Source organism: Pyrus communis, chromosome 10 (assembly GCF_041283825.1).
Source record: "Pyrus communis isolate YQ-2024b chromosome 10, ASM4128382v1, whole genome shotgun sequence".
In the NCBI taxonomy this organism is placed as follows: domain Eukaryota; kingdom Viridiplantae; phylum Streptophyta; class Magnoliopsida; order Rosales; family Rosaceae; genus Pyrus; species Pyrus communis.
Genome location: NC_142574.1, coordinates 674,086 through 688,933, shown reverse-complemented (window position 1 = coordinate 688,933; position 14,848 = coordinate 674,086). Strand labels below are relative to the sequence as shown.

At 36.1% G+C, this 14,848-nt stretch overlaps 3 protein-coding genes across 4 annotated transcripts; 1 reads left to right on the top strand and 2 right to left on the bottom strand.

Moving 5' to 3' along the window:
• Positions 1–1,129: 1,129 nt before the first annotated feature.
• Positions 1,130–2,716, bottom strand: LOC137727502 (putative indole-3-pyruvate monooxygenase YUCCA10). The gene is made up of 4 exons (XM_088677554.1): positions 2,105–2,716; positions 1,674–1,907; positions 1,422–1,544; positions 1,130–1,321 (listed from the first exon to the last, which is right to left on the bottom strand). The coding sequence occupies exons 1-4, from the start codon at positions 2,714–2,716 to the stop codon at positions 1,130–1,132; spliced, it is 1,161 nt and encodes a 386-aa protein (XP_088533680.1).
• Positions 2,717–4,334: 1,618 nt separating this feature from the next.
• LOC137727500 (putative indole-3-pyruvate monooxygenase YUCCA10) lies at positions 4,335–6,106 on the bottom strand. Its single transcript, XM_068466352.1, has 4 exons — positions 5,495–6,106; positions 5,044–5,277; positions 4,786–4,908; positions 4,335–4,508 (listed from the first exon to the last, which is right to left on the bottom strand). The coding sequence occupies exons 1-4, from the start codon at positions 6,104–6,106 to the stop codon at positions 4,335–4,337; spliced, it is 1,143 nt and encodes a 380-aa protein (XP_068322453.1).
• A 2,446-nt stretch (positions 6,107–8,552) lies between these two features.
• On the top strand, positions 8,553–13,210 carry LOC137730298 (serine/threonine-protein phosphatase 7 long form homolog). 2 transcript variants are annotated; one of them, XM_068469364.2, is made up of 8 exons: positions 8,553–8,816; positions 9,276–9,973; positions 10,073–10,270; positions 10,347–10,686; positions 11,509–11,606; positions 11,676–11,843; positions 12,116–12,208; positions 12,494–13,210. In XM_068469364.2, the coding sequence occupies exons 2-8, from the start codon at positions 9,314–9,316 to the stop codon at positions 13,133–13,135; spliced, it is 2,199 nt and encodes a 732-aa protein (XP_068325465.2). In that variant the 5' UTR covers positions 8,553–8,816; positions 9,276–9,313; the 3' UTR covers positions 13,136–13,210. The 2 variants fall into 2 exon arrangements, with proteins under 2 accessions (XP_068325465.2, XP_088533421.1); XM_088677295.1 differs by lacking the exon at positions 12,116–12,208 and having other exon boundaries at positions 8,675–8,816.
• The last annotated feature ends 1,638 nt before the right edge of the window (positions 13,211–14,848 follow it).

The window sequence follows — 14,848 nt, the reverse complement described above, 5'->3', positions numbered from 1 at the left end:
ACCAAACCGAAGTCGGTGAGGAAGACTACATCCCAACATGTTTTGAGGAGGAGAGAACGGTTGGATTTAAAAAGATTTCGGATACCAAAATCAAATTCCTCTTTTGACTTACAACAATGACTCCAATCTATTAGAGGCACACCCATTTTAAAGGATCACCAGACTAAAAAAATCCTAATCCATCTTTAAACCTCACGTAGTGAATTAGAAGGCCAACCATAAATTTGAAAACTATAACCAAGAGCCCTTGAATTACTGAATTATTAAGTTAGAGCCTCCCTGCTTGTGAAAACATTGAACCTTTTCAAGTCCACAACTTACCATAGATCTTATCAGCAATGGCTTGAAAGTAGAGCCTTTCGTGCTTTAACTTTTAGTTGCATGACCGCTATTATTCTTAATTGATTTCTTTTCTCTCTGACAGTTTGTTTAACTGATAAAAAATGTAGGAAAATTCTTGATTGCACTTATTAATACGGTGTTGCAAGTGAGATATCTTGTGTTCAAATTTTGTGAATAACAAGCTTAGATCAAGTTATTTCCCTTACCCTTGATCGTAAATATATCTATATAAAAAAAATTAAAAAAAACTTTTAAAGTCTTCAATAGTTGGACTCAGGCTAACTGGCCCTCTAATTGCCTCTAGTTGTACGTGGATTAAGAACATTTGTAATTCAAATAATAAATTAATAAGAAACGGATCATATATGCATTACAGGATATCACGTATTACATAGTGCAGGAGCAGCTTTATTGCAATATACCACAATATATATTTCCTTATTTTTGGCACAAACCTAAGAGGACAAAGGGGAGCGGAACAACTTCAAAGTCGAGTCCGGTTGAGTGCGGAAGTAAATACTCTTCATGATGCCGAGTCCTCCAGGTATACAAACAAATATAAATTAAAATAAAAGTTCAAAGAGCCAATTAGCTTATTGAATTATGATCATTATCCAGTTCAATGGATGGATAAAGCATGAACCTTTCACATCCTTCAATGTAATTTTCTTGCCAGCAGGTTCAGAGAAACTAATTTTGTTTTTTTTTTTTTTTTTTTTTTTTTGTTTTGTTGTTTTGTTGTAATTATCATGTTATGGATACAAAATGTGACGTTATAGTATCAGGCTTAATAATCTGTTTTATTGTAGTGCAAGTTCAAACACGAACTGATGTCGTTTGCTATACGTTGTGCATCATCCGCAATGCCAAATAATCCACGCCTTGAGAATCCAGCGCTGTAAAGACCCTTTTCTGATTTCCAGTGATTCGGGAAACTTTTTCGCGGCATTCCATTGTCATCAAAGTAATCGTTGTCATCCTTTAAGAAAAAATAATAAACAGATCAATTAATTGGACTCTGTTTATCATAAAAAGTAATGCTATCTTGAAACATAAAAGAATATCAGACATACGCATACCTTAAACCAGTTTAGAACACTGCTACTGTAGCCGGTAGCAAAGATAATAGCGTCGTACCAGTTATAGTTTCCATTCGCAAATTTGATTAGGTTTCCATCAATGCTTGTTATGGAAGGCAAGACCTGATGAGGAATCCGTTGAACGTTATGTTAACAACACAACATAACACAAGGTCAATTGTGATAGAAAATTAATATTACTTGCAAGATAAAACATCAAACTATGAGTTATGCATTCAAAATTCTACGTACCTTTATTTCTGCTGTTTTGATCTTCTTAATGCACCCAACATCGATAGTGGCAGATCGACCCTTAGTTGCCTTGAGATAAAAAGGTCCCTCTTTTGGCCTTCGAATCCCGAACTTGGATAAATTTCCATACTTTAATTTGCCTAAGCGCACAACAACCTTGTCGACTATTTTAAGTGGAATGAATTTCAACAAAACCATTCCAAAATGTACGATTTCCTTGTTGAGAACATGTACCTGCGATTTTAAACAAGTATTAATTAATGTACATAAAAGTCCATTTAAACCTTAATTTCATTTTTTGTCCAATTGCAAACCATAATGAAGCCATTTTGGCTTGAATACACATTCATGGAGCAATTTTAACAAAAAAGAAAAAAAGTGGCAGTTTTAATTGTCCTTGTGTGACAGAAAAAGGAAGAGAGAAGTTTTACCGGGCTACGGACAACAATGGAAGTATTAGCACCCGAATTTGATAAATCATAAGCAATTTCCATGCCTGAATTCCCAGAACCAACTACCAAAACATTTTTTCCACTATATTTCCTGCCGTTTTCGTACTTGCTCGAATGTACTGCCGCCCCTTTAAACCCGTCCAAGCCTTGGACGTGAGGAATGTAACCGACGCTATTTTCACCACTTGCAACCACAAGAAACTTCCCAAGATACATTTCTTGTTCACCCGAAAGTATGTTCTCGACTGTGACACGCCATTTCTCTACATTTGCATCAAAAAAAGCAGACTTCACGCTCCGGTTGCACTTAGGGTTTATCTTGAATTGAGATACGTAATTATCCAAGTATTGAACAAACATATCCTTAGGGATGTATGTGGGTGCATTTGAAGGGTAGGGCATATAGGGAAGTTCGCAGAATTCTTTGGCCAAGTGTAGCTTCAAACGATCATATGACTTTTTCTTCCAAAGAGATGCATAGCAATCTTCTCTTTCGAGTACTACATTTGGAATCTTAAGGTGATTAAGACATGCTGAGGTTGCTAAGCCTGCCGGACCAGCACCTACGATGACTACCTGCACTTCCCCCATTTCTACGTTGAATTTTGGTTAAGTGGTTTTCGCAAGTGGCTGAAAGACTTTAGTTTTTCTTTTGCTGAATTTGATTATGCGAATATCATATTACACGCTAAGGTATTTAAACCCAATAGTCCAACACAAAGCGACCTTAAAATAAGTGATTACAGGCAGGCCAAATTAACGAATATTGTTATTAATTTCCAACAAATTTATTGTATCAGTGGCAGCAGTTCGTATAACTAATTCATGTGTTTGCAGCAGTGCGTACAACTAATTCCTGTGTTGTGTTTTGGAGCATTTGATGTGGAACCATGCGTTTCTGGGAGTGTTGTTAGACAGTATGTCTTTCGGTGCAGTTGTATATGTACGTAGTGATCACGCTGTCCAATGCATTCCGTTTCCCTTTAATTAGCTGAGAAATGCTAGGGATCTAAACCAGTGTTGGACACATTAGAAGTATATATTATATACACACACACGCGCACACACATAATATTTTACCCTATTTTATATTACAAAAAAAATAGAATATAAAACTACCAAGCATCTAAATTGATCAGTACTACTCGGCAGGTTTTAACACCGAATGCATGTAATAGAAGAAACAAAATAATACAACAGAAGATTCAATAAAATTTCCAAAACTGAAATCAAACCTCAAAGTTAACAAGATGTCGTTATCGATACTTTTTAAAAAGTTATGGTGCACTATGAACTTTGTATTAAAAAAATACACGAGTCCTCAGATTGCTCCTCAAACAAAATGTTCGTTTCCATTAAATTTTCGAATTTGAACCCGAAATTTTCAACCTGAATACTTCTGAAAAGTTGGAACTAAAAAATTTGAACCAAAATGCATTTAGAAATTCCGAATTTCTCCAAAGTATTCCGAACTTATTTTGATAACACATTCTGAAATAAACCACTGTTTATATAGTTATCAACCAAAATTACGTATTTTTGTAATCACGCATTCCAAAGTATTTTATAATAATAGTAATTAATAATAATCCATGTCTTTGTAAGACCAAGCCATGGTCGATGAATTTTTTATAATAATAAGCCATGTCGATAAGAATATCCATGACCTCCTGGACGAACTTGTTTAAGTTGGTTTTCTACTAGCTAGGACTATGATATGGATTAATTTTACAGTCTTTTACATGATTTAGGATTTCTTGGGACTTCTCCATATAAGGACTTTCATACGTATGTACACGCATAAAACAAGGTACACACATACTCATTGTGAAGTTAACTATTCTGTAAGTCCTCGATCATCTTCTCATAGTACCATTGTGGATTGAATTATCGACACCGGTGAAACTTGATTCGCTTTTTGAGAAACCGGAAGGTTTTATAGGCAAAAAGAAAATGGCACCGGTGTGGCCAGGGCTTGAGAACCCAAAAGATTTTGGCGGCTACAAGAAAAGACCATCTGTGTGGCCAGGGCTAGAGAAAACGAAAGATTTTGGGGGCGACAAGAAGATGACATCGGTATCATTAGGGCTATACTGATACCCAAGAAAACTAACAACCTCTAACATTAAACATTACATGGAAAGTTATAGCAAAACAAAACTGATATCAAGACGTAACCCCTACAAAAGGGCGTCTTCTTGAACGCAACTCAGGAGGTCAAACACGAACTGATGTCTTCTGCTATACTTCGTGCGTCATATGCAATTCCAAATAACCCACGCCTTGAGAACCCAGCACTGTAAAGACCCTTTTTGTCCGATTTCCAGTGATTCGGGAAACTTTTTTGTGGCATTCCATTCTCGTTGAAGTAATGGTTGTCATCCTTCACGAGAAAACAATAAACATATATCAAAATGGGACTCTATTTATCATAAAGAGTATAATTCATACACACAAAACTAACTTATTCCGTAATCCACAAACAATTATAGTACAAAACTCGCTAGGTACATAATAAAAAATAGTGGACCTAATAAACAAGGACTAAACATCAAATCTCAATCTCACACTTTTTTTAATGAATAAACAATCTAGCAAGGATACAAATCCATCTATCCTTTTCTCGGGTACATATACGAAGAACATTAGATATAGCATACCTGGAGCCAGTTTAGAACGCTGCTTTTGTAGCCTGTAGCAAATATAATAGCATTGTACGAATCAACGTTGCCGTTCTGAAATTTGATCAGGTCTCCTTCTATGCTTGTCATGGATGGCAAGACCTGATGACGATTTCAATAATCGTTATGTCATCAACATAAGACAAGGTTAATCTCTTGTGATTGATTACATGGAAAATAAATATTGCAAAATTAAATATGAAGAAAAAAAGAAGGATTTTGTTCAAAATTGTATACCTTTATCTCTCCAGTTTTAATCTTGTTAATGGACCCAACATCGATAGTGGGGGCTCGACCCTTAGCTGCCTTGAGATAAAAAGGTCCCTCATTTGGCTTTCGAATCCCACACTTCGTTAAATCTCCATACTTTAGTTTTCCTAAGAGCACAACAGCCTTGTCGACTATGTTAAGTGGGAGGAATTTTAACAAAACCATTCCAAAATGTACGATTTCCTTGTTGAGAACATGTACCTACGAATTTTAAACAAGTCATAAATATTAATGTACTTAAAGGTAAGACAATCAAATACAAACTATTTAAATTAAGAGACTAAAGGTAAGAAAATCAAATAAAATACAAACTATAATTACTCAAAAGTTTTATTAAAAAAAAAAAAAAAAAAAAAAGGAAAAAAGGGAAAATTTAAGTTGTCCTTGTGTGGGATAAAAAGGAAGAGAGAAGTTTTACCGGGCTACGGATAACAATGGACGTATTAGCACCCGAATTTGATAAATCATATGCAATTTCCATGCCAGAATTCCCAGAACCAACGACTAAAACATTTTTTCCACCATATTTCTTGCCGTTTTCATACTTGCTTGAATGAATGGCCTCCCCTTTGAACCCATCCAAGCCTTGCACTTCAGGAACATAACCTACGCTATTTTCACCACTTCCAACCACAAGAAACTTCCCAAGGTACTCTTCTTGTGCACCCAAAAGCGTGTTCTCGACCGTGACACGCCATTTGTTTATGTCTACTTCGTAAAAAGCAGACTTCACGTTTTGGTTGCACTTAGGGTTTATTCCGAGTTGGGATACATAAGTATCCAAGTATTGAACAAACATATCCTTGGGGATGTATGTGGGTGCATTTGGAGGGAAAGGCATATAGGGAAGTTCGCAGAATTCTTTGGCCAAGTGTAACTTCAAACGATCATATGACCTTTTCTTCCAAAGAGAAGCATAGCAATCTTCTCTTTCGAGTACTACATTTGAAATCTTAAGGTGATTAAGACATGCTGAGGTTGCTAAGCCGGCCGGGCCAGCACCTACGATGATCACTTGTACTTCCTCCATAAAATGACTGGTTAAGTGTTTTTTTCAACTGGGTGAAAGTTTTTTCTTTTTCTTTTTCTGAATTTGATTCTGCGTACAACATGTTACACGCTCAAGTATTTATACTGTTATACTTTATATCCGGTCGGATCAAAACTCACCAAATCTTCTAAGTCAATTTTCGCTTATAAGTTACTCGATATTGCAAATGCTAGATTATTATTTCCCATTATAGTTCGAGGAAAGAAAAAAAAATGACTACTTCCTATTATAGGTCTAGAGTAGAAAAGCTTTCCGACAAAAAAGTGAATATTTACAGAAATTTTGTGAAAAATTGGGATGTGATAGTACAGAGTTCATTGCCTTGAAGAGAAGAGGGCATACAGTTCTTTCCTTCTTTGTGACGAACAATTGTGTTTACTAAAAGTAAAAACCGAAACATAGTAAAACTATCACCTTCTACTAATATCCCTTTAAAGTAAAGCTTTCTTTTATTTTGTTTTTTAATTTTGTCCAAAAGAAGATCAAAGCTTTTGGTTTTGGGCTGTGAAGAGCTAAGTTTAACTCAATCCTGAGAAAAGAGCAAACAAGTCTTCCCTCTAATTTGCTTTTCCCTTCAGAAATAGTAAAGAAAGAGACAGAGAGCAACTTGAATGAAAAACCGGACGTTAATGAAATGTTTGACGTCTCACTTAAATAAATAAATAAAACTGGCCAAATCAAAATTGTTTCCGATTAGGCTCTCATTCCAGTTGTCTTGTGAAAAGCCAAATCAGTTTGTTTTACCATATAGAGAATTAAAGAAGGTTTAATACAATAGCGTTTTGTTATATGTACAGATTTATAGGTTGACCTTTTTTTTCTAACAAACGATATTATCACTAAGGGAGAGGGGGTGGGCTAGCCTCCTAATGTGCTAGCAATAATGTGATTCAAACTCGCCTTTGGCGAGAATTGAACATAAAACCTCTTACTTCCAAATAAAGAGGAATATCACTAGACCGTAGTACTAAGTGGCTTATAGGTTGACTTTTAAAGACCAATAAAATATCGATTCAGCATAAGCCTTTGCCGGGTAAGAGATGAATGAGACCTTACGAGGGCTCTTTCCCACTTAATAGATTCATTCCTTCGTTACGGCGGTTGAGGGGTCAACAAATATTTAAAGTAATGATACAATTGTCGCATTTTTATACCACATTTTATACAATTTTTTATTTTTTGAACAAACACATTTTATACTATTCTCTCCAATAAAGATAGCGTCATCAACACATGTAGAATCCATTTAGGAAAATGTGGTAAGACTAATTTTTATAAACTGACATACAGAGAAGGATTTAAGTGATGGAATTTGATTGAGCGACATTGGTGGCTTGATTTGTGATATTCTTGTCATCCCCATCAAACGAAATGGAACAAAATGAAGATTGAGTTTGGACTTGAGCAAGGAAAAGCGATCACGCGAGAGACCCTTAGTGAAAACATCTGCAATTTGATTTTGTGAGGAAGCATAGCAGGTGAGTAAAGCACCTTGAGCGAGAAGGTCTCAAATAAAGTGATAGTCAATTTCATTGCGACTGGTGCGAGTATGAAATACAGGATTAGCAGTCATCTTTAAGACGGAGACATTATCCACAAAAATGCAGGGTGGGGTGCAGAGTGGAGTCCCAAGTTCTGGAAAGAGATAGCAAGGCCATCGACTATCAGTGGCGGTAGTCGTAAGGGCACGATATTCAGCTCCAAAACTAGAACGAGGGACAATAGATTGCTTTTTAGCGGTCCAAGTGAGAATATTGGGACCAAGGAGCATTCGTCAACAATTTGTGAAAAAGACTTTATCGCAAATGATCATTGAAATTGACCTACTCAATTTAGATGGTCTATGAAATTGAAAATCGATTAATGTAGAACTTGTTTGGATGTACTTTTAAAATGGCTTAAAGCGTTTTTTGGTGAAAATGTTTTAGAATCAATCTTTAGTAAAGATGCAAGTAAATCATGAAAAAATACTTAAAATGCTTCCTGAAAATGGATGCTTTTTACAGAAAACACCTCAAGTGCTTTGGAACCAAAAATATTTTCTCTAAAAGTGTTCTAAGTCATATTAAAAGCACATCCAAACGAACATGTAATCTCTGAAAATAGGTGTCACAAATTAATATAGTCATTCCGTCATAATTATGTTATATGCTAATTTACACGTAACTAGATCCTATAAATCTAATTAAATATTATCTTGTCAATTAAAATATTTAAATAATAGAAAACAATTTTATTTTTATATAATTAAAAACTTAAAAACCCAATTTGTCAAACTGACTGAACTTTGAGGGGTGGAATCAATCTTTCAAAGTTGGACTTTGACTCTTTTTCACCTTAATTTTTGACACAAAATTTCATAATATTAATTCAAAAATTATGCCAAAAACAATATAAAATGACGAAAACCATAAAGAGTCTCACCCTCTGAAGAGTCTTTTAACACTTCTCTTTTTAAAATGGTGGGATACCCTGATTGTGCTAGAAGAGTGTCTCGTCCTCCTTTGCAATTGAGCGCGCCTTCCCAAGGAGAATGAAGCACTTCTTTTTCTGTCTTCTCATGACATGATCACAATACTAAACACAGTGACATCTCATTTTCCTTCCGTCCCATACCCATCCACTCTTTTAGGCAAAGAGAAAAGACTGAAGCTTTTTGGCTGCGGTTCACTTGTGAGAAAGATAGCAGGTTTAGCTCTCCAATCCTTTCACAAAATCTGGGTCGCTCGTAAAAGTATATTCATGCATGCTTGATTTTTGTAATTTCTTGGATATGACTTTGGGTTTGCAAAAATATGGCTGCATGCATCTCCTGATTTGGGTTCTCATTATTTAAGTGATTGTGTTCTTCCTTTTGTTGTTCTGCGTTGCTTCTCTCTCACATGCAAATGTATGCATCTCAGTGTTGAACTGATTTGGGTTTGAAAAATTGCAAATGTATGATCTGGGTTCTCATTGTCCCACTGATGAGATTTTGTTTAGGGTTTGTAAAAAATATGAATTTCGTTGTCAAATGATTTGGGTTTGTATATGTGGTACTAATTTGGATTTTTCTCTATGAAAAGTACCTGCTCAAGCAATTTTGCACTTCTTCTGTTGTAAATTAGGCTCCTTTAGTGCCTTTTCCACTACATGTTTTTTTTTTCAGATTAGCCTAATCAGCCCGGTAATTCTCTAACGCAACGGATGGATGTTCATGAAGCACTGGACCTCTTGAATAAATTGGGGGAATGGAAGCTTGATGGAAGAGTTAAAGAGAGGATTAAGGACACTGGTTTTGATGGGTTACTTAAGCTCACTACTTTTCCAATTAACCATGATTTACCCCTATTATCTGTACTTGTAGAATCCTATGATGTTAGAGAGAGATGTTTCATTTTTAATAGCCATAAACTTTTTTTTGGTTTGGAAGATGTATTGTATATCACAGGGCTGCCTGTAGATGGTAATCCTGTCACCGGTATTGATTCAAGAGGTGATGAGCTTTGTATGAAATACTTGGGTTGCAATGGTATTGACCCAAGGAGTGCTGGTATCACTAGTTTAGAATGGCTGAGGGAGAATTTTGAGGTAGTTCCTGGGACTATTGATAAAGATAGTCCCGACATTGAACCTTATGTTCGAGCTTTTCTACTATATCTTATAGGCTCTGTGGTTGTTCCTGATTACTCTCGGAAGTATGTCCATGTTATTTATCTTTCTCTCATGGAAAATCTTCAAGGCATAAAGGACTATGCATGGGGTGCTGCTTTGCTAGCTCATCTTCATTTTTCACTGGAGAACTTTAAGCAACTCTATTCACCTCGGCGAAAAAACATATTAATGGGACACACCTTTTCCCTTCTGGTAAGAAATAATTTTTTTTTAAGTGTTAATCCATTTGTTGAATTTTCATGTTCCGGATCTTATCAACAAGTTTATGATTTCCTTATTTTCCTGTTGCAGGTTTTTGCAATGGAGCGTATTCCTAAGCTGGTGCGGAGATTTTTGTCCAATGGAGTCAATCGGGTGGATGATTATCTTCCAACAAGTTTTCCTTTGTTAGCAGGATGGACCAAACTACTATGCGACCCCTCCAATACTCATGAAGAAACCAGTAGACAGGAATATCTTCAAATGCTGGATGAGCTAATAGAGGATGATGTAAGTGTTTTTGCATTTGGCTTTTGTAAGTTGGTCCTTTCTTTTTACCTTCTATTATCTTTTTGTTTTCTTGTAGATTGTTTGGCAGCCATACAAAAGGCTTCCCTGTAATTTTCTTCCCGAGTATTGTGCCGGGCAGGAGAAAATGGGCATGTCTAGGACAATCCTCCTTTGCTATGAGAAGGCTGTGTATCATCGGCCCGATTTCAGTCCAAAGCAATTTGGCATTCAGAAAGTGAATACCAGTATGTTGCGCCCCCTTGTTGAGTTGGAATTATGTCCTAAGAGGGGTCGCAAAGGAATAAATTGGGGAACGTATAAAAATTATGGATGTTACAAGGAGGAGTGGGAAAATAGGGCCAGCTGCATCATAACAGAATCTGTTGAAGAGGGTCCTAACTCCCCTTCGATTGAAGGTGATTATCTAGTATCTACTGATTGAGTATTGCTAATTGTGATTCAATTACAGTTTTTTGTTTCTTTTCATTTTTGTGGAAAAATTGCACACATCATCATCAAATTCTTATAATATCAAATCCATTTTCTTGTACACATGACGTGAATATCCTAATATCTTGTACACATGTGTGTGCCCTTGTCTGTGTAATAGTTTGTTTGTTGAATAACTTGTTGTGTGCTTAATTGTGTGTCAATTATGTGTTTAGCTATGAATTACAGTTGATTGATCCTCTGTTATCTTCACCACTTGAAAAATGTTGCTAAGGATGCAATTGACACCAATATTGACGTGAATATCCTAATATCTTGTACACATGTGTGTGCCCTTGTCTACGTAATAGTTTGTCTGTTGTATAACTTGTTGTGTGCTTAATTGTGTGTCAATTATGCGTTTAGCTATGAATTACAGTTGATTGATCCTCTGTTATCTTCACCACTTGAAAAATGTTGCTGAGGATGCAATTGACACCAATATTTAATAAAGCTAATTGCATAAGATTCTTAAGATGGTGCAATCTCAATCTTATATTTGTTTGAAAAATAAAGCCAAATCGTCTCTGTAGTTTTAAAATCTGTTAATACTTTCATAGGTTGAGGTTTTCTTTTATTTTATATGTTTTTGTTGTCTTTTCATGATTGCATTCGTGATTGATAGAACATTTTTAAGTAGAAAACAATATGCTCGAGATGACGTCCAATTACTGTCAATACTCAGACCCAAACAATAAGCAAACTTGAATCCTAAGCACTCTAACATACTAACCCAAACTTGCATGCAGCGCTTACTACTTCGTCTTCTCTGGCCCCTGATGACCCTAATCCACTGTCTGCTAAGAGGAAGAGCGTTGACCATGTTGGCAACACACTCAAGGTTAAGGTAAGAATTTCTTTTAAGCTACAGACTTTGTCATCATATCAACTACTAACATTCATTTCATTGTTCCAGACACCGAAGACCTCAGGCCCCCTTGTAGATACTTATGGGTCCACTAACTCCTTGGAATTAGGGAATTCTCTGCACGCAGACTTATATTTTGGACTTACTGATGCCGCTCCTATGGATGCGACTCCGCCTCTGTCGATGGGGATATTCTCAGTGACATCTGATCGGGAGGTAATTGCATTCCCTGTTTCTTTTCCTGTAGGATTGATATCATATTTTCTTGTCATCATATGAAATGTTAATTTTTTCTGAAGTATTGTTGACGACCTACTTATTAATCCAAACCGTGATGCCACCTATCCTTCCACTTGCCTAGTTGTTTTCAACAACTTATCCGTCCACCTATCTTCTATTGAAGGAAATAAATGCTTTTCTTCAAATTCCAGCATTGCTTAATTGTTTTTGTGTGTTACTCTCCCTTAGGCTGATGCCTTAATTTTCAGGATCCTGCAACCATTCATCCCTCAAATGCAATTTCAAGCTTGCTGACTGACCTTAATGATTCAGGCTTATTTCCTCCGGCCAGATCACCCAAGGTTAACTTCTTCTTGTTTTTTTTTTTTTTTCTTTTTGATTGAACAAACGAAATTATCTACACTAAGGGGGACGAGGGGGTAGGCTAAAGCCTCACAATGGGCTAGCAATAATGTAGTTCAAATTCGCCTTTGGCGAGAATCGAACCTAAGATCTCTCACTTACAAGTTAAGAGGAATATCACTAGACCGTAGTACTAAGTGGGCACCCAAGGTTAATGTTAGTGTTTCTTATCTTTTGTTTTTGGTTGCCTTTATTCATCAACTGACTTTGCTGTATCCAACTAGTTGTTGGATGAGTTGAATTCTTTACAGGACGATGTTAATGACCTTCTTCAGGCATCTATTACCCATCCTTCTGATGTTCGTCCCACAGCTATGCCAGCGGCCGTGGAGTCTGCCAAGGAGACTATCCGAGGAATCCTATGTCGAGGTTTCGATGCCTTAGCAAACTCTGAAACGCAAGAAGCTTTTCTTGCTTCTTCAGATGTTCTATTGGCATCCGGTGTCTTCCCATCTGATGATTTGAAGACTAGGTTGACAGCCTTTAGGAATGAGCTCCCGCACAATGCTACTGCCTTTCTACAAGCACATGCAGATGTTGATACAGCTACAGAGTTTTCTTCTTTACAGGAATTCTTGGTCTCGCAAGCCGTTAAACTTCCTGCCCTGCAAGAACGCTTACACGTGGCTTCTGAGAAGATAGCACATCTTCGAGCAATATTAGATGCTGCCCTTGAGAAGAAAACGAAGATGGATGAGGTTCTCGCTGCCTTTGTTGAGAAGACTAAAACTGCCAAGCAGAAATTGGCCTCCATGCATCCTCAGGCAGCTGAAATCGAGTCAAAGAAGCGGGCATCCGAGAAGTTGATGGAGCAATTCAGATCCTCTTGGGTTGACCTTAGGACTAGTTTGTTCAAATTTTTGTGAAAACACACAAACTGAACATTGAAGTGGCAAATCCTTTTTAGTATATGTGGAAGTAACTTTTGTGTTTTTTCAAAACCTTTTTAAGTAGTTTCGGACACCGTTTATTTAGTTTTTCATCAAAAGGAGTTTAGCATGACCTTTGAAGTGTGATTTCTTTATTCAAAAAATTAATTAACACTAATTTAGTTTCCGTCGCGATCACTTCGATTTGCTAGTACTACGGTTTAGTAATAAAAACCTTATTAATTATCATAAGGGTAAGCTAGGAAGACGATTTGTAGACAATATTTGCAAATTAAATAATGTGTCTTCAATATAAATGAGCACGTTTATCAACGCTTAAGTTATAATCTAATCATCAACTTCCATGTCATTTAATTTATGCTTAAGTTAGTCTCCTTAGCTTACCCTTATCATAATATAAATTGCGAGTTCAATGGTTCGCCCAAGTACCTTATTCTTTGACAGATGCTCACCCCATTTTCTTCTTTGAAGTACGTAGATTATTATTGTAAGGTTTTGTAACTCAAGTGATTAAGAATATTTATCCTTGCATTTAAGGTCTTGGGTCTAATTTTGATGTAGAAAAAAACCTGAAAATCACTCCACCAGGAGCAACGGATCTTGCTTAATGTTGCTAATTGTGGATTCCACAAAGCAAATATATTTTAAGAACTAAAAAATAATAGAAACATAAATAAACCACAACTTCCCAAGGGACTCTCACCATACTTTAAAAATTACTTACAAGTTCCTATGTCGTTAAAAATAAATTAAAATGCCTTTATTACTTGTTTTCCTTAGGTGTTGACTCCCGGATCAGATTCCCCCCTCCCCACCATCGAATGCAAAAAAAAGGGCACTAGACATGCTGTCAGGCAATTGAACAAAGCGAATGAAATAGGATGGATATTCTAACCATATTACCAATTACATCATACTGATTTTGTGTCAAGCTTTTGTATCAATCGGCAATGATACTTTACCGAACTAAACGTAATAGGTATGATAGTGGTTTTCAAAACTAATACCAACAGTATTACCGTACTATACCGAAATTTCATGTTTAGACGATAATTGTATTATATAAGCAGGGAAAACAAGAAACAAAAATATCGATGGCTACAAACTGAAGACTACATCTTGATTGAACTATTTTCAGGTAAATAACAAGTATCCTATTTATAATCAACTAAACCCTAATATCTTAATAAAAACCTAAAAAAATGAAAAATAAAAACGAAAACTTAATTCCAACGACTGAACCTAAAATCCAAACAATAAAACGTCCTAAATATTAATGTTTTCCAACGCGAATGACAAAAACGAGTACTCCTTGAGCAGAAAATTTGTGGAAATATTGGGATTATCAGTTGCCTCTTCCAAGAAAAAAAAAAAAAAAAAAAAAAAACAGAAACATAGAGTGAAAAAGATGATCAGCTAAAGCCTTCTCCTAATCTAATATGCTCTTTTATTTGTGAGGACTGAGGAGCTCGTTCCTTCCGGAGAACAGAGCAAAAAATAAGTCTTACCCACTTTCTACCCTCTTCAGGTTCGTTGTTTTCTTTGAGAAAGACCTTTTTTTCTTCTTTTCTTTTTTCGTTTGCTTTGGCTCTGCAATCCCTTCACAAGTGGTAAATATTGTAGGGGTCGAAAGATAGCTTCTTTTTTTTTTTCTTCTTTTTTTCTTTTTTTTTTTTGAAGTAGTGTCAG